This window comes from Rhinatrema bivittatum, chromosome 2, assembly GCF_901001135.1.
Source record: "Rhinatrema bivittatum chromosome 2, aRhiBiv1.1, whole genome shotgun sequence".
Lineage (NCBI taxonomy): Eukaryota > Metazoa > Chordata > Amphibia > Gymnophiona > Rhinatrematidae > Rhinatrema > Rhinatrema bivittatum.
The window spans coordinates 724,953,576-724,973,046 of record NC_042616.1 but is presented as its reverse complement, the minus strand read 5'-3'; the positions used below and the strand labels follow the sequence as shown (position 1 = coordinate 724,973,046).

The 19,471-nt window shown below is 42.7% G+C and overlaps 1 protein-coding gene across 3 annotated transcripts in view; it reads right to left on the bottom strand.

Moving 5' to 3' along the window:
* Window positions 1-19,471, bottom strand: part of LOC115085610 — a 156,498-nt gene that overhangs the window by 25,928 nt on the left and 111,099 nt on the right. Inside the window, exon 1 of one of the 3 annotated variants that reach the window (XM_029591837.1) lies at window positions 5,032-5,418. The exons of 1 other annotated variant lie outside the window; for it this stretch is intronic. In XM_029591837.1, coding sequence (XP_029447697.1) covers window positions 5,032-5,258 — 227 coding nt within the window. In that variant the 5' untranslated portion in view covers window positions 5,259-5,418. Of the gene's footprint in view, window positions 1-5,031; window positions 5,419-19,471 lie in introns of those variants that run through there. One more of the 3 variants, XM_029591841.1, reaches the window with a different exon arrangement.

The following is a 19,471-nucleotide window of genomic DNA, read 5'->3' as shown; positions in this document are numbered from 1 at the left end:
GCTGGTATTAAAGTTACCATCATAGTGAATCAGGCAGTTAGTTGGGTTAGTCTGACAAAGACTACTTAGACGGACAAGTAGCGCGTTTCAGACTTATCCGGGTTGCTGCTTAGCGAGGTAAATCTGTGCGTATCCTGCTAAGTTCTGCTTCTTAGGTAGATAAGTTCAAACTTGCGTGGCACGTGGTTTTTACATATGCAGTCACAAGTTTGCATGCTTATCTACTCGTATTTTATAACCTGTGCATATCATATCCATGCAGGTTATAAAAAACTGTAGCGACATTGCGCATGCCCATATACATTTGGAATATAGGTATATGCGCGTGCAGCTTTGAAAGTTATCCTCCCTATGACAGGCAGGTGATATTTTCACTGTCTTGCTTCTTTTTTTCTTTTTCATTATTTTTTTTTGAAACTTTTTATTTATGCAATTTTTCAAATACACTCAGGAAAACTAAATTCTTGATAGAAAAACTTAGAATCAAATAGGAAAACAGCAATTCTTGACGAGAAAAAAAAAAAGAAGGAAATTTGTTACTACATTGATACATTGATTCTAAGACAAGTCCTCAAAGAGGGAGATGCAATTTCACAACTTCAAGAAGAAAATTAGAAGACAACACTGACCAGTGGTAATACCTCAAAGCATTATTCATAGCAGAGCCTAAACGTAACTGAACAAGTTATCAGACAGGTACAGTAACTGGAGGAGCCTCGGATCATAATAACCTAGTGTTAGCTGGCTAGGTTCAAAGAAAATATATAACTTCTCTGAACCCTAATATAACACTTGCATAGGAACTTAAGGTAAAACACAGCTCCTAGCTGCTGGACTCTAGGTCACAACCAAAAAAATTGCCTACATTTCTTCTGGGTCTGCCTGACCACATCTGGGAATACTCGAACTCATCAGGAGCCAGCTAGAAACAATCATTGTAGAGGTACCAGCCAACACAGAGTGTGATGTTTCCAACAACCGAGTCGCATTTAAACTCTCTTCAACTCCCACAATCGGGACCCAAGTCCTCAAAACCAAAACTAGACCCTTCTTTTTTCTTGAATGGAGGCAAGGAATCCATCTTTGAAACAGGCGGAATTGCTTGTTCAGGCACTTTCAAAACTTCTATGAGATATCTCTTAAACATCTCCTTCGGGGAGATCGATGGAAGTTGGGGGGAAATGAATAAACCACAAATGCTTACTTTTAGACTGATTTTCCAGACTCTCCCATTTTCTCTCAGTGAGAACCCTTTCCTCAGTAACAGTTTTGAATAAGCTTCACTTGCTTTATCTCAACCAGAATTTGTGGCATTTGCTGTTCCAGTTGAGTTGACTTTACTGTCCACTACCTGCATCAGAAGTTCCAAGTTATCAATGTCCTGTTGAAGAGGCACAATTTGGGAGAGTAATGGCCTTCTCTGGCATCCCACGGTGACTCCAAGGTGAAATGAGTCTTTATTTTTCTTTATATTAGAAAGGAGGGGAAAGGGAAAGAAAGACCTCTAAGATAAATAAAACAAACAAAAAAAAAATCTCTCAAATTGAAACATAACTGTTAGGACACTGATACATGAAACACTGAGCTCACTGTTGCTCTTTGAACCCTCCATGCCACATTCTACAGTTATGCCAAAAGTTGTGACACATTTATAGACAGATAGTTCTAATACCCATGTGGCTAATACCGCAAAGGAAGCACACATTTATTTAAAAATAGCACCACATTCTCTCTTTCCAATGCCTTCCACATTGTATGTGCTGGTCATACCGAACAGCTAGAATGAAGCTTTTGACACATTATTACAAACTTCAAAATTAGATTTCTGTGCACTTAACTCACACAATGAAACAAAAATAATGAAACTGCACCTCAAATCCTGACCTCCCCAAAAAGTAATGCACTATTATATCCTGATAACATTTTAAGTATATGAAAATTAGAGCAGAAAAGCAAACTGCAATGCCATTGGCTATGAGAAGTAAGCTTAAAATATGAGAATGTTTCGTCTTGCAAACTAAACAAGCACATTAGGAACCTTTCCCCTAATTCAAGTATATAAATAGGGCCGGATTTTAAAAGGGTTACGCGCGCCGGGCCTATTTTAAAAAGGCCCAGCGATGCGTGTAAGTCCCGGGGCTTGCAAAAAGGGGCGGGCAGGGGGCAGGCGGGGGCGGGGTCAGGTTCCCAGCACAGCGGCCATATTTGCCGTTGTGCCAGGGATCGCGTGCCAGCAGTCGGCCGGGGGGGAAAAGGCGGGGGAGGTAGGGGAAGGGAAGGTGGGGTGGGGGGTAAGGGAAGTTCCCTCCCAGGCCGCTCCGATTTCGGAGCGGTCTGGGAGGGAAAAGGGGAAGGCAGCGCGGCTCAGAGCGGGCTCAGTGCGCGCAAGGTGCACAATTGTGTACCCCCTTGCAAGCACCGACCCCGGATTTTATAACATGCACGCGCCTCCGGATTTACGCATGTAACCCTTTTAAAATCCGGCCCACTATGTTTTCAAGCTTTGCTCCTGCCTCCCCAAATCCTTTTTAGGCATTTTTTTGTTCTTACATCTTTTCAGTCACAAACTTGCCTCTGTAATCCTTTCAAATTCTCACCTCCTCCATACAAGAGTAGCAATAAACCTCCAGGATCTATTTTTGAGATTTGTTGCCTGGTAGATCTGCTGTTCCTATTCTGAAGACCCGTCTACTTGAGTCTAATAGGTCTTCATAGGGGTTAAATTTAGTTCTTTTCTGTTTGTCTGTCCATCAAGCCCAGCATCCTGTTTCCAACAGTGGCCAAACGAGGTTTCAAGAACCTGGCAAGTAAGTATCCAACCATTAAATAGATCCCATGCTACTAAAGCCAATAATAAGCAGTGGCTATTCCCTAACTCAACTTGATTAATAGTAGTTTATGGACTTCTCCTCAAGGAACTTATCCAAACCTTTTTAGAACCCAGATACTCTAATTCCCATAACCACGTTTTCTGGCAATGAATTTCAGAGCTTAATCGTGCGATGAGTGAAAAATAATTTTCTCCAATTTGTTTTAATTATGCTACTTGCTAACTTCATGGCATGCCCCCCTTAGTCCTTGTATTATCTGAAAGAGTAAATAACCGGTTCACATTTATCCATTCAAATCCTTTCATGATCTTATAGACTTCTATAATATCCCCCCCCCAGCCATCTCTTCTTCAAGCGGAACAGTCCTAACCTCGTTAGTCTTTCCTTATAGGGGAGCTGTTCCATTCCCTTTACCATTTTGGATGCTCTTCTGTGTAACTTCTCCAGTGCAACTGTATCTTTTTTGAAATGTGGTGACCAGAATTGCACATAGTACTCAAGGTGCGGTCTCACCATGGAGCGATACAGAGGCATTATGACATTCTCTGTTTTATTCACCATTCCCTTCCTAATAATTCCTAACATTCTATTTGCTTTTTTGCCCACCGCAGCACACTAAGCAGACAATTTTAAAGTATTATCGACTATGATGCCTATATTTTTTTCTTGAATGGTAACTCCTAATATGGAACCTAACATCATGTAATTAGTAATTACAGCATGGACTATTTTTCCCTATACACATCATCTTGCCCTTGTCTATTTATACGTACTGTGATTTTATTCTTTAGAATAGTTTATATGAATTTTTGTGGCACTGAAGTCAGGCTTACTGGACTATAGTTTCCTGAATCACTCCTTGAGCCCTTTTAAAATATTAGGGTTATATTAGCCACCCTCCAGTCTTCAGGTACAATGGATGATTTTAATGATAGATTACAAATTACTAGTAATAGGTCTGAAATTTCATTTTTAAATTCCTTACGAACCCTGGGGTGTATACCATCTGGTCCAGTTGATTTGCTACTCTTCAGTTTGTCAATCTGGTCTACTACCTCTTCCAGGTTCATCGTGACTACAGTTTATCTGAATCATCACCCATCTCCAGATCAAGTATCTCCCCAACATTTTCATTAGTAAACAGGGAAGCAAAGAATGTATTTAGTCTTTCCGTGATGACCTTATCTTCCCTAAGTGCCCCTTTAATCCCTCGATCATCTAACAGACCAACAGACTCCCTCACAGGCTTCCTGCTTTCGATATATTTATCTGTCTTTGTATTACCTCTTGTTTTCTCTTTTACCTTCCTCTCTCCCCTTATTGTTTTGCCTTGCTTTGTCTCCACTTCCTGCTTGCTTCTGTCTCCCCATGTGTGTCTCACTCATCCTTGATGCCTTCTTGTCTGCCGTCTCTTGCTTCTCTCTTTTATCTCTCCTTTGCCTCCATTTTCTTTTCTTCACCTCTCACTTCTTCCCACACTTTATGCCTTCACCTTCACTATCTTTTTGCTTTGCATCTCTTTTCCCTCTCCATTTCTTTTTACCACACACACATCATTGGTAGTCTAGTTAAAAGTCAGGAGTCACACACTAGAAATACTAGAAAATGAGCATTTCTGTAGTGTTTCAACTGAACGCGATACAACTATCCATTAATTTTTTTGCTCTGGAGTTTTCAGTGCTTACTGGTCAGTGCTGGGTTTTCTTGAATCTGAACACCCCAGAACTAGAATTTATTGATCCAGCTCTGGCCCATCTCTGCTTCAACTAGTTAAGACTTTTGCTATGAGCAGAACAAACTGTAAGAGAAAATGTTATAATATCTCACACTTTGCAGCTTTGTACTCATGCTCGTCTGCAAGTTGTCTATCAACATTTCACACACACCGCTATCCAGAACTCCCTTTGCACGTGATTGCTTTTCACTCTAGACATCCTTATCTATCTCCTTGTTATCAATGATCATTTTAATTCATCATTCTCAATCTTTTTGGTACTATTTATTTCCACACACTAAGCCATATTATTGCACTCTGGTCTTTAACCTTCACCTTTTGTCTTTTTGGACCCATACCCAGGACATCAGCCCTTTCCATGCCCTTATTCTTTTTCACCTTATTTTACCTTCTCAGATGCAATGCTTATGGTTGATAAAAAAAATTCTTTAACTATAAAAATAGGATGGTAAATTGGGTATTTACATATTCAGTCCTGTGCATTCACAGACATCCCCTTCCGAGTTAGTGTTTTTTGTGCAGTTCACACATGACAGGACACAGCAGCACTGGTTGGGAGAGTTCTTGAATGCCCGTTGAACGTTTTCTAAGACCTCCATGTTGCTCTTCATGTCTTTCTCCACTTTTTTCACATCCCTCTTCAGAACCTCATAACAATTAGTTGATTCACAGCATGCTTGCATGCAATCCATTCTAGAATTCCCTTTTACAAAACTGAATAAATGTTAGTTAAGAACTGGGGTCTGTAAACAAAAATGTAAGATGTTGTGAGAGGTTTTTCACACGGCCTACCTCTGCAAATTAAAAAGGAAAAAAAGAAAAAAAGAAAAAACAAACCTCAAGTGAAATGCAGTTTTGCCCAACAGTTACAACATGCCCTTTATGACATCAGTCACCTTTTAAGGTATTAAGATTATTACTGCCCTTCAGTTACCATAGTAATTAGGGCCTGTCCTCCAGGTAACTAAAGAAACCAGAACTATTAGTTGTATCTCTTTCAGCGAAATATGCCACAGATGTGTAAAATAGTGCAATAGCTTTACATTCCCTAAATTGTTATCCAGTTTTAACAAAATATATGTACAATACTGTGCTACAATGCTTATGTTCTAGTTATTACAATCAAACACTCTAAAATGGTAGTAAAAATTATTGATGACTCATCCCGGGTAGCAGCCAATTGCAAAACATACCATGTTACAAAAGTAAGATTCAGTCATCGCTACCCTACTCCAAAACTGCCCACAGATCCAAAATTCTATATCCATATGACCCCTTGACCTATGTTCCCTCTAATTTTTGATAGGCTATGTGCACATTTTCTTTGTGCACTACAAGCCAAGGGTGCCTGAGCAAGTATAATGCAAATATCAAGATTTTGAAAGAGTTATGTAATTGTTTTAATGAAAAGAATTCTGCATTAAGTTATTTCAACATATCATTTGTTTTCAATAAATAGAAAAAAAATAAATTTGATTTCATATATTTTATGCATAAGCATGCTGTTTTGCCATGTGCATAGGGTTCATGACATGGGTGCATGAGCACACCCACACACACCCACACACCCACACACACACACAAGCTCAGAGGGAACAGTGCCCTCGACTTGAATTTCATACTTATCTCTTTTTTCCTAACTTTGATGTTACCATTGATCCAAAACTATCTTTCATGTTTTTGTTCTCTAATGTATGTAAATCTGTCTTTCATCATCTATGCTATATCGCCTATGCCATCATGAATTCTACAACTCTGATGTTGGTTCCCCAAGTTCAATATTTCTCAACTGTCTTCAGTATGTCGAGAATGCTGCTACTTCTTTCCTTACCTGCTGCAAAAAAATAGGACCATATTATCCCAGCCCTCAGCAAAATTAACCGACTCTCTGTTTTCAGAGTTTAATTCAAAATGGCCTTCCTACCTGTAGGCTTAGTTCCGAAAATTCTTCCAGCTCTTCTTGTCTCTCTCTTCCCACATATAACCTTACTGCAGTTGGCCTGGAGGGGGAGCAAGTTGTGGTCATCATTAAGGGTGACGTCTGGTGGCCAGATATAGATCTCATAATGCAGCCTCAGGACTCTTGCTGCAATGACCAGACTAGGAACAGTGCTGGGAGATGGGTAGGCGGTGATGTCTATTAAAATAAGGGGACAAATTCTCTTGGGAATTGCTCAGGCCACCAGAGTCCCAACACTGGTTCTAATTGAACTGGATGAAAAACGGAAAGGAGGAACTACCTGGCCAAAAAAAAAATATTAAAGCAACTGAAATTCAGAGGTTATGGGAAAAGGAGAAGGCACTGTGAGTCGTCTTGGAGAGATGGGGTAGCGCTTCCATCTATATAGACACGATCTACAGACTTCTGGCATTGGCGGAAGAGCTGAATATAGATATAAGCCATACATGCATACAATTGCAATGAAAAGAAAGGTGTTATTGGTGGGAGATTTGAATCTGCCAAATGTGCACTGTGGCATCCCACCTGCAGAATCAGAAGTAGGGAGATCTTGCTTTCTTTTCCAGGGGTGCTGCCTAGATGAATGGTAATGGAACCCACAAAGGGTGATACTGAAACTGGCATATACAGATGGGGAAAGTGCTTCTTATGTCCAGGTAGATGGCCATCCAAGCTCCAGCTAACATTAGACAATATTTTTTAAGTTAAGAGCAATGGAAGGAAGGGGGTCACACAAAGGTCAAGGTCCTGGATTTTAAAATGGGGGCATACCTTAAGGAGGCATTGACAGGATGAAAAATTGTTAAGCAGAACTGGCGGATACACAAATGGAAAATTGGAAGAAGGAGTTGAGTAAATAAAGTGTTGTTTGAAGCAGCTTAAAGTGGCTCTTTTTTTAAATATTTTAAATAACAGAACTGGAATCTTGTTTTTCATTTTTACTTACAAAAGACCTATGAGACATTTATGGGACATTGTACATATGTATTCCCTGATGTTACCTGGTCGACTCGGGAGAGAAGGAAAGCTTTTTTTGGCAATGCACCAAGAGACTAGAGCTCTGGCTGCTTCATTTCTTTATCGCTATTTGCGCACGTGTTTAGCTACATATGCACATGTTAATTATGGGGTTTTTTTTCTCCAGAGCAATTGAGAGCCTTTTTAGATGTAAAGAAATTTAGTGGTCAGCTGTAACTGGGGGGGGGGGGGGTATGACATCGTGACTGGCTAAGAGATTTGGTAATTATCCTGGACTGTCAGCTATGTCTTTTCTCATTTTTTCCTCTATGATTTCAATTTCCTTGTGGTATCTTATTTTTATTTTCTCTCCCTTAATTTTTTGTTTGTAGCTATATTATTGAGATTTCATACTTTTATTATATGTTATATCATTTTCTTTAAGAATCTCACTGTTTTTAGTTAACAAGGATACTCATATAATGGTTTTAAATGTCTAAATAAAATGTAAAAAAAATAAAAAATAAAAATCTTGGGGTAATTTGGGAAAATCATGCTGCTGGAAGACCAACTTTTTTTTTTGTTTTTACTTGGGGAATGGGGTTTGTGAGATCAGGCCGTTACTGACATGGCAGGAATCTGTTTCTTACTTGGGTAGGTTGGGGAAGAATTAGGGCACTAGAACCAGATAGCTTTTAATTTTTTAAAATATTCATTAAGCTGGTGAGCTGCAGAATCAGATAACTTTATCTGGGTAACATTAGCCGAGTATGTTTAGCAGCAGACTTGCCCCACTGAATATTCGGCGAAAGTCATCTGGACAGTTTTTTCGGGAAAACCGACTCTGGCCCTCCTTATGTTTTTGTGTTCTTGTGATCAGAGACAGCACATCATCAGTGTAGACCCCATGGGGATCTCCACTAATAACTGGCCCTAGTGTTAAGACCTGTGAGTGAAGTAGGAGTGGAGCACACCATTTTGCCCCATTGAGGCTGCTGCAGTGGTAGGCCCCTAGCTCAAGACCAAGTGATGCCTGGGATCAGGTTGGCTTTTCCCCCCTTTCCCCAACATCTGTCCTCTGCTTCTTTCTCCCAGTATTTCTCTCCTGCTGGCAGTAGGCTGTAGAGCTCCTGGAAGAAGAAGCAGTGGCATTTTGGATTAGAAATTAGAGAGAGAGGATTTTTTTTGGTTTCCCTATTTCTATTTAGTTTGGACTACAGTAACTTATTTACACTGGGGACAACAGGGTTGAATGTGAATGTAAAGAAAATGGTAGCACCACTAAAATAATCATATTTTGGTATCTCTACTGTATATCACATAGAATTTATGAATTTATTAATTACTCCAATTACAGTCAATCAGAGTTGATTTTAATCAGAACAAGTACCCATTCAGTTTGTCTAACAATAGAGGTTTTATTGAGAGCATTAGCAATTAAAATATAATTGATTGATTCAGTGATCATTTAAGTGATTTAGAAAGTTAGAGGCAGTTTCACAATTTCTAAAGTAGCACTATAGCTTATTGATCAGAAGATTGCACAGATTTAATTCAGACCAATTCGAACTATCTACTCGTAACTTCAGACTTCTTATTTAAAAGTTAAAATTTGTTTTCTCACCACATTGGTAAAGAGCAGTTAAAGGAGACAGGTAGCTTCTTTATGTGACGGCATCAGAATCTGGGTGCATCTCTGTTCAGGTTGGATGGCATAGCTGAGTGCAGGCATCAGGCAGCATCTCTCTACCCCAGAGATCAGGCTGAGGTACAGGCAGACGTCTTCTGGTTCCCTGGGGTGTAATCTGTCAATTGGGGAGAGCTCTTGGATGGCATGCTCTCTTGGATAGAACTCCTTGTTCCATTGTTTCATTTACTTTATAGCAATCTCATCTGCATAATGCATACACAGTCAATGTATATAAATGAGGACCAAGCACATCTCTCTGATTGGGAGGTTCATACTCTTTTTTATAAAAGTGAAGTGTTAATGTTAGCATAGAGACCTGCATAGTCTCAAAATGCCATTAGAGATAATTGTCCTCCAAGCTGTATCAAAGCTCTTGCTTTAGCAGAGTTAACAGTAGACAAAAGTTGTGCCCATGCCAGGATTGGATTTACAACCTATGCATTCCTCCCACAAGGCCTGCATTTCCCAAACTCATCACAAATAGAATAATATCTATGATCCTTTGCTGACCATCTTCCATTTTCTTTGGTTTAGAAAGAATGACTAATGGTCTTGCAATGAATGTATTACCCAAGAGCTCATGGAGGAGCTTAAAGAAATGGCCTAAAATGAAAGGGCCTGTGGAGACCCCTGAGAGAGGGGTCATAGACAGCCAGAAATGTAACAGGAGAAGCATGAGAGAGGTGCTGTAGGGAAGTCTGAGGTTGGCACTACAGAAAGTCCAGAAGAAAATGCTGACACTCAGCCACTGAAAAGAGCCCAGGAGAGGGCAATACAGACTGCCCAGAAGGGGGCAGTACCAAGTGGCCTCAAAAGACAGTATAAAAAAGTCTGAAAGAGGTGCTGCCATAGGGCCAGTTGAAGAGGCCGCAGAGGCCATGGAGACCCTAGTAAGAGGAATACAGAGAAGCCAGATGGATGCACTATAGTGGAGGGCCCAGAAGAAGGGGCCATGGATAGACGTGCAAAAAGGACTATGTTGATCCCAGTGAGAGGGGCTGCTGAGGAACCAATAAATGGCACCACATTGGAGCTGCCAAAGGGTGCTGGTCATTACAGTTCAGAGGATGCACAAGGCATCACGGAGATTAGTGAAGAGTACTTACCACACATTTCTCAGCCAATCCAAGGAATCCTGCTAGGGTGGGAGTGAAACCCAGAGCTACAGACGGACTCAGATAAAGGACTGTGGGTGTACACTGGGCAAGGGTTGCAGTAGGTGGAACTAACAATGTTATCTGGGATGACCCTAAGGTGTGGGGGTGAGCCTGGTCCTAGAGCCCCAACCCCAAACCTAGCTGGTTGGAGGCCAGATGAAAGAAAGTGGGATGTATGGTACTTGCCTGGATGGGATCCAGGGGGAAGTAGTTATGCTTGGACCATTAGGTCCAAGCTTATGGGGGTATGTAATGGAGTGACCCTGTTTACCCCTTTGTTGCATGTGCAGGATCAGACTAGATGTCTGGTCCACCTTAAATCCCACAAAGGGAGAGAGATCTGTGTGAGGGACCAGGCCTGGCACACTAGGGCTATACAGGGCGGCACACCCGGGAGGGCGGCGGCGGGAGCAGAAAGAGGCCCTTGCTACCACGGTGGACCTGATCCCACCGATAGTGAAAGAACCAGGAGGCTAGTGCATCCGCCGGTGGACTCCATCCCACCAGTGACGGAAGAAGCAGGAAGCCAGAAAAGAAGGTGAAGCCCGTTCGGCAGCTCCTTCTCATGTGCTAGTCCTGTCGTAATTCAACACTCGCAGTGCTAGCACTTCCTGTATTCTCATCTTGCGATGAATGAGATGCAAATACAGGAAGCGCCAGCTCCATGAGTGTTGAATTACCCTGGGGCCAGCATGTAGGAGGAGCTGAAGAATGGGCTTCATCTTCTTCTCTGGCCTCCTGCTTCTTCCGCCGCCGATGGAATGAAGTCCACTCATGGCTGCACGGGCCAAAGAAGAATGTATAGGTTGGTGGAGCAGCGGAGGAGCAAAGGAGGAATGACCCCAGGACCTTGACTGCCTGGTCTTCTTGTGTGAGTGAGTGAATGAGAGGCTGTCTGTGATGGGTGTGTGTGTGCGTGTGTGTGTATGTGTGTATGAATGGGAGATTGCCTGGGATGGGTGTGTGTGTGTGAATGGGAGCCTTCCTGGGATGTATGCGTGTGTGTTTATGTGAATTGGGAGCTTGCCTGGGTTGGATGGGTGTATGCAAATGAGATCCTGCCTGGGATTTGTGTGTGTGTGTGTGCCTGTAAATCAGAGCCTGCCTGGGATGGGGGTCTGTGTGTGTGTGTTTATACATGCATGGTAGCCTTCCTGGGATAGACAGAGGGTGTATGTGTGAGAATGGGGACCTGTCTGGGATTTGGGTGGATGTGACTGGGAGCCTGCCTGGAGTGTGTGGGTGTGAATGGGAGCTAGTCTGGGTTGTGTATGAGACAGAAAACGGGAGCCTGCCTGGGTTGTGTATGTGTGTGTGTGAGAGAGAGAGACAGAGAGAGAGAGAATAAGCGCTGCCTGGGTTGTATGTGTGTGTGTATGAGAGAGAGAGAATGGGGCTGCAGGTGGATCCCAATTTGACAGCAGCTAAAATGGAGGGCCCAGGGTGCTGGCAGATCCCAACCAAAGAAAAGCTGGAGACTGCTAGGGGTTGTCTGAGAGAGAGCGCATGTGTATGTGATCTTGTGCGTGTGTATATATAAGAAAGAGAGGAGAAGGTCTGTGCACCCCATTCCCACTAATCCATGACAATCTCAGGGTGACTAGAAATAAAAAATTCCCAGGTATGGAGAGCATGAAATTTTTAAATCCTTTTTAGTTTTATTTTTCGGGGTGTTATTTAATATGTCTGCTGTTATGAAATATTTTATTGGTGTTTGGGACATTAAAAAAATTGTATGTGAGTTTTTAATTATTCAAACTTTTGTCATGTTTTTGATGGTAGGGGGAAAAGAGAAAAAAGGGGTCTCAGATTCAGACAGCAACCAACAAGGACACTAAATTTTAAGGTCTGGGAAAACAAATAAGCCTGGGGGTAACTTGCTGATTCAGCTGTTACTACCCTTAACCAACAAGCCTGATACCTTTGATGCTCCCATAAGCTTGCTGGGCAGACTGGATGGACCGGTTGGTCCTTTTCTGCCATCATTTCTATGTTTCCAAGTATGTTTTTACTATTATGGTTATGTATTTATTATATTTCTTAATTTTATTGTTTGATGTTTGAGGAATGGTGATGGTTCTGTTTATTCATTTATTCATTGTTGCATTGCATAGAAAATCTGGCTTCTTCAGGTTTCTATTTCAGTTTTTGCCTGCAAGTTTGTATTTCTGCTTTATAGTTGCTCTGTTCTGTATTTGGTGAGGGTCTGTTTATGTTCTGCATGTGTGACTGAGGTGAGGTAGTCTTCTAACAGGAAGTGTTTTAGGGTCAAGCCCATATAATGGGTCTAATACCATATGGGTTTGTAGGATTTCTGGTTAGCATCTCAGCAGTGCCTGTAAATCTACTAGATAAATGAAGCTTGACCGACGTGCCGCAAATGCTCAGTAGAGAGCAACTCTACCGCGCATGAGCGGGCAGCACGTCGGTCAGAGCTTGCCAGTAACCAAAATGGCGCGGCGAGGAGCACAAGCAGTAACGACGGTGGCGGCGAACAGTAGTGGCGGCGAGCAGTAGCGGCGGCAGCGAGCAGTAGCGGCGGCGGCGCGCGCGAGGGAGGGAGGGACCTCCCCCGGAGATCTTCCGTCTGCGCCATCTGAAGGGGTTGTGAATAAGGGGAGGGAAGAGGAAGTGACTGAGGGGAGGGGAGGAGAGAGTGACTGGGGGGGAGGGAGGAGAGAGTGACTGGGAGGAGAGAGGAGAGAGTGACTGAGGGGGGGAGGGGGGAGGGAGGAGGGAGGAGAGAGTGACTGAGGGGAGAGGGAGGGAGGAGAGAGTGGGGGAGGGGGGAGAGGAGAGAGTGACTGAGGGGAGGGAGGAGTGACTGAGGGGGGAGGGGGAGGGGAGAGGGGAGGAGAGTGAGGGGAGGGGGAGGAGAGTGAGGGGAGGGGGGAGGGAGGGGAGAATGAGGGATAAGGAAATGGACTGAAAAAAAAAGGTTAATGTGGCCCGTTGTTACGGGCTTAATGGCTAGTATAATATAAGTGATATTTTTACCTCAGAATACTGTTCTTTGATATTTTTCATATAAAATGTTATTATAAATACTTAACTCTTAACTGTGTGTGTGTAGCAGGCTGCGGGGGGGGGGGGTGTTTGGGGGGGCATTGTGCAAGTCTATAAAGTTTGCTTAGGGCACCTTCTTACCCTTGCACCAGCCATGGGTTTCCGGGAGGGGGGGGGGGGGGGGTCAGTTTTAAAATTTGTATCACTGGAGGGAACTGGGTTATTTTTTTGGTGGGCCCAGGACAGATATTAATGAACTCTGAGGTGGGGGGGGGGAGGGGGCAGCACAGTCATTGTTTGCACAGGGTAGCAGAAAAGCTAGCACCGGCCCTGGGCAGGACCCTGCTGGAGAAGGGAGAGGCCTGAGGGTGGGACCAGCTAGGGGAGCATAAGGGTAAGCTCAGCTGGGTTCAAGAGGCCCCTATGTCTCTAGGAAACGCAGCTCCTGTAAATCAATACTGACCCAAAGCCCACAGAGTGGGAAGTGAACTGCAAAGGTAGGAATCATTCTATTGTGTTGAAGTGCTATAACATGAATATTAGACAAGGCTGGAAGCCTGGGAAACACCACTCGGTTTCCCACAGTTATATTCTTTAGTGGAGGGTCGAGTATTTTGAGGCTAGTTTGTGTCTTAGTGATTTACACTGCTATTACTAGCAACAGTAACATGGAATAGACTTAGTTTTTGGGTACTTGCCAGGTTCTTATGGCCTGGATTGGCCACTGTTGGAAACAGGATGCTGGCTTGATGGACCCGTGGTCTGACCCAGTATGGCATGTTCTTATGTTACACCTTAATACTGGTATCTGTTGACTGCTCAGGTAATAATATTCTTGTGCAATTTGGCTACTCAGCAACCTTTGTTTTGGTGTTCCTTAACTGCTTGGCAACTTTTATTTTGGTGTCCCCTGCCTGCTCAGCAACCACTGTTTTGGTGCTTCCTGCCTGCTCAGCCTCCTGGCTCCTTTCCTACTTTTCCTCTTTGCTCTGCTTTCTGGTGTATCTAATACCCTTCTCATCCTCCTGTGTTGTAACTATCTTTCACTGGTTTCTCAACAGCCACTCCAGTAGCTCTGGTTGTTTTGGCAACTTTTTTTCTGTTGCTGTCTGACTGCTCAAACACCTTTGTTCTGGAGCTTCTTCGCTTTTTTTGATAACCTTTTGTTACTCCCTGGTTGCTCAATAATCTGGTTCTTTTCTTCTGGTTGTTTTGGTATTTTTGGTCTGACACTCCTTGATTGTTCAGCTGTGTTTGCTGCAGTGCTCCCTGGTTTCTCAGCCACTTTTGCTATGGTGCTCCTCAACTTCTTGGCCACCTTCAATGTAGTGCTCCCAGGCTTCTTGGCTGCCTTTGCTGTTGTGCTACCCAGCTTCTGGGCCACCTTTGTTGTGGCACTCCTTGGGTTCTCAGTTGCCTTTGTTGTAGCTTTCGTTGTTCTTGTTCTGTTTGGCTGCTCAGGCTCCTCTCTTCTGGTGCCTCTTGGCTGCTCATGTGCCTTACTCTTGGAAGTCTTCTTTGTATCTCCTTCTTTTCTTGCTATTTCTTCTTCTGCATCATATTTTAGCTGTTTTAAGATGTGATCACTTAAGTACTTATGTTCTATGATTTGTCCAATTAAATATCTTAAATTTCCGTCAGTTGCCTTTTGCAACGTTTCCTTTGATATTATTGCTCTTCCAATAGTTGGTGTGTTCTCTTTGTATTCCTCAGAGATTTAAATATGGGGGTTTTGCTATAAAAGTAGCAGTGTGTTATCTCCATTTCATCCTCAGGAGTCCACCTAACTGTAGGAAATCATCTTCATTTTGTCATTAACTTCTGTGGCCTGTCTGCTGCTGCAGTAGGTCTATGGATAAATTCACGATGGCCTATAGCTCCACTAGTGTTCTTATTTTCACCTGAAGATGTAGCACTATCACTACCACCATCAGTAGCCCTAGAGCTTAGGCTAAGGATGGGCTCCATTTTTACCCTGAGCGATATACGGCCAGTATGAAATTTCCTTTTAACTTACTTCCATATTGCATTAATAAACTTGCCTGGCTGAGCTTCAGTCTGCATATTATGCAACAGGATCACCATTTAAGTCTACTGAGCAAGACTTGGTGAGAGACATTTATTCCATTCAGTTATTCTTTCTCCCTTACACTCTCCCATGAGAGATAATATGTCTGACCTTGTATGGTTTTGCCCTCTGTTTGCTTCTGTTTGACTAAGGTCAAATGGTCACGAGTGATGCTATCATTATGAGCTAACTCCAGTGTTCCAAGAAAATTGCTATTATTGGATCACTTATCAGATTATTATCTCATTTGGAATGCTAAACCTCTTGAAGCAAGATATAAGGTAACATCCAACAAAATTTCCAATATTTCTGTTAATATTTGTTTTTCAAGCTCACTGTTGTAGGGATAAACCAGGCCACCAATTTCTGAGCATATCTTAATGGAATGTGTTCTCAAGATGGAAGAAATGACAGCACAGCATTATGGATATTCTTCTATATGCGAAAGAACTGAGAAATGCACACCTTGCACAAGTATGCTTAGGTTATAAAATATATCTTTGGCACGACCACCAGACTTTGTACCTTCAGCTTGACCTGAAACAAAGAGCTTGGACACTGATTGAATGCCTCTTATCTCTAATCTTCTTAGTGTTTGGGTAATTGCCAGGTTCTTGTGGCCTGGTTTTGGCCTCTGTAGGAAACAGGATGCTGGGCTTGATGGACCCTTGGTCTGACCCAGCATGGCAATTTCTTATGTTCTTATGTTCTTATGAGAACATGCAGTTGTCTATGCAAAAATGAACTCTTCACTTCTTATTGTAAGGGATACTTCATTCCCTTACCACTTATTTTTCTCCTGACTAACTGTAGGGAGAGCTTTGGCACTTTTCAGACCAACTCTAAAATTTTTCCCCTACCTAGGATGCTGAGATTGGTTAAGCTTACATAGAAACATAAGACATGCAATATTGGGTCAGAACAGGGTCCATCAAGCCCAGCATCCTGTGTCTAACAGTGGCCAATCCAAGACAAAAGTACCTGCAAGTACCCAAATATTAAATAGATCCAAGCTACTATTTCTTATTGACTAATAGCAGTTTATGGACTTCTGCACTGGGAACTTATCCAAACCTTTTTTAAACCCAGTTATACTAACTGCTGTAACCACATCCTCTGGCAATGAATTCCAGAGCTTAATTATGCATTGTGTGAAAAATAATTTTTTATGGTTTGTTTTAAATGAGCTATTTGATAACTTCATGTAGTGCCCCCTAGTTCTTCTATTGTCTGAGAGAGTAAATTACTGATTTACATTTACCTGTTGAAGTACTTTCATGATTTTGTAGACCTATGTCATATCCCCCCATAGCCATTGTTGCAAGCGGGCATGAGACCCGATTGCTGGGAAGAGAAAGGCACAAACCGCGGAGCAGGGAATGCAACAAAGTGCAGTCTTGAGCAGAGGGTTATACCCACAGGCAATACCACAGATGTGAAGATCTGGTAGTGGCCCACGGAGTGGGGTATGCCAGAGATTCTTGCTGTAGTGGAATAATACCTCAGACGTATGGATTCAGGAGATTGTGCAGTGATGCGCCCTACACAGCCGCCGTGGCTGGTCGCAGACCATGTGCTAGCACACAAGGAAACTCAGGAACTTGACAAGACAAAGACATGGGAGAATAGGCCCCAGGGCTTGGGCAGCAACGCAATCTACACAGCCCATGGTGGGCTGGTCATGGTCCACATGCTCGCAGGAGTTTGGTACAGGGCTCCAAGAACATGGAAGACTCTGGAGGCTTGGACAAAGTGAAGGCTCAGAAAACATGGATGAAGTAAGGACTCAGAAGACATGGACGAGGCAAAAACTCAGAAGATTTGGACTAGGCGAAGACTCAGAAGCCTTGGATGGAGGACCCACTGAGAGACCAAGAACATGAAATAGGATGGATGTCCAACAAGGAATATGAAGACAATGAAGACCGATGCAACAGCAATGAGGAAGTGACAGAATAGCCCTTATATAGGACTGACTGGAAGCTGATGTCATTGGGCGGCGCCTCAGATTTTCCTGCCTCTGGTTCTTTAAATAATGAGCAGAGGCACGTGCTTGTGCCTAGAGGACGTTGGGAGCAAGGAATACACTGGAGTTGACAGTCGTCAGGCTGCGAAGATTGCAGCAGCATTGGTGGTGGCGCCCAGATGCAAAGAAGGCATAGGCGGCACTCATCTGTGAAGACAGTCAGCGCATCAGAGCACCTCAGCGCCGCATGGGAGTGGCAGCAGCCGGCGGCATCAATGGCTTCTCCAGGCCATGCCGGAAGGTGAGTGTTGGCAGTTTGAAAGCTGAGCAATGGGGGTGAGTGAGCTGCTTGCACCTTGTCCACGGGCAGCAAGTGCAACAGCCGTCTCTTCTCCAAGCTGAATATCCCTAACCTCTTTAGCCTTTCCTCATAGGGGAGCTGTTCCATCTCCTTTATCATTTTGGTTATCCTTCTCTGTACTTTCTCCAGTGCAACTATATCTTTTTTGAGATGCGGTGACCAGAATTGTACACAGTATTCAAGGTGTGGTCTCACCAAGGAGCAATACAGAGGCATTATGACATCCATCATTTTATTCACCATTCCCATCCTAATAATTCCTAACATTCTGTTTGCTTTTTTGATTGCCACAGCACATTGAGCTGATGATTTCAATGTATTACCCACTATGATGCTTAGATCTCTTTCCTGGATGGTAACTCCTAATATGGAATTAACATCGTGCAAGGGTTATTTTTCCCTATATGCATCACATTTGCACTTGTCCACATTAAATATCATCTGCCATTGGATGCCCACTCTTCCAGCCTTACAAAGCTCTCCTGCAGTTTATCACAATCCGCTTGAGATTTAACTACTCTGCATAATTTTGTGTCATCCACAAATTTGATCACCTAACTTGTCAAACCCCTTTCCAAATCATTTATAAATATATTAAAAAGTACCAGTCAAAGTACAGATCCCTGAGGCACTCCACTGTTTACCTTTTTTACACTGTGAAAACAGACCATTTAATCCTACTCTCTGTTTCCTGTCTTTTAGCCAGTTTGCAATCCACAAAAGAAAATCGTCTCCTATCCCATGACTTTTTAGTTTTCTTAGAAGCTTCTCATGAGAGATTTTGCCGAACACCTTCTGGAAATACAAATAAACCACATCTACCGATTCACCTTTGTCCACATGTGTATTCATCCCTTCAAAAAAATGTAGATTTGTGAGGAAGACTTCCCTTGGGTAAATCCATGCTGGCTGTGTCCCATTAACCATGTCTATCTAAATGTTCTGTGATTGTATTCTTTACAACAGTTTCCACAATTTTTCCCAGCACTGAAGTCAGGCTCACCAGTCTGTGGTTTCCTGGATCACCCCTGGAGCCCTTTTTAAATATTGGGGTTACATTGTCCACCTTCCAGTCTTCAGGCACAATGGATGATTTTAATGATAGATTACAAATTAATTGTAATAGGTCTGAAATTTCAATTTTAAGTTCTTTCAGAACCCTATGGTGTATACCATCTGGTCCAGGTGATTTATTACTCTTCAGTTTGTCAGTCTGGCCTACTACATCTTCCAGGTTCACCGTGATTTGGTTCAATTCATCTGAATCGTCACCCTTGAAAACTGTCTCTGGAATATGTATCTCCCCAATATCCTCTTCAGTAAACACTGAAGCAAAGAATTAATTTAGTCTTTCCCCAGTGGTCTTATTTTCCCTAAGTGCCCCTTTAACCCCTCAATCATCTAATGGTCCAACCGACTCCCTCACAGGCTTTCTGCTTCAGAAATATTTTTTAAAGTTTTTATAATGAGTTTTTTGCCTCTACCGCCAGCTTTTTTCAAATTCTCTCTTAGCCTGTCTTATCAATGTCTTACATTTAACTTGCCAATGTTATGCTTTATCTTTTTTCTTCTGATAGATCCTTCCTTCAATTTTTGAATGAATATCTTTTGGCTAAAATAGCCTCTTTCACATCACTTTTTAACTATGCCGGCAATAGTTTGGCCTTCCCTCCACTTTTCTTAATGCATGGAATACACCAAGACTGGGTTATGACTAGTGTCAGTCTCTAGCAAGCACTC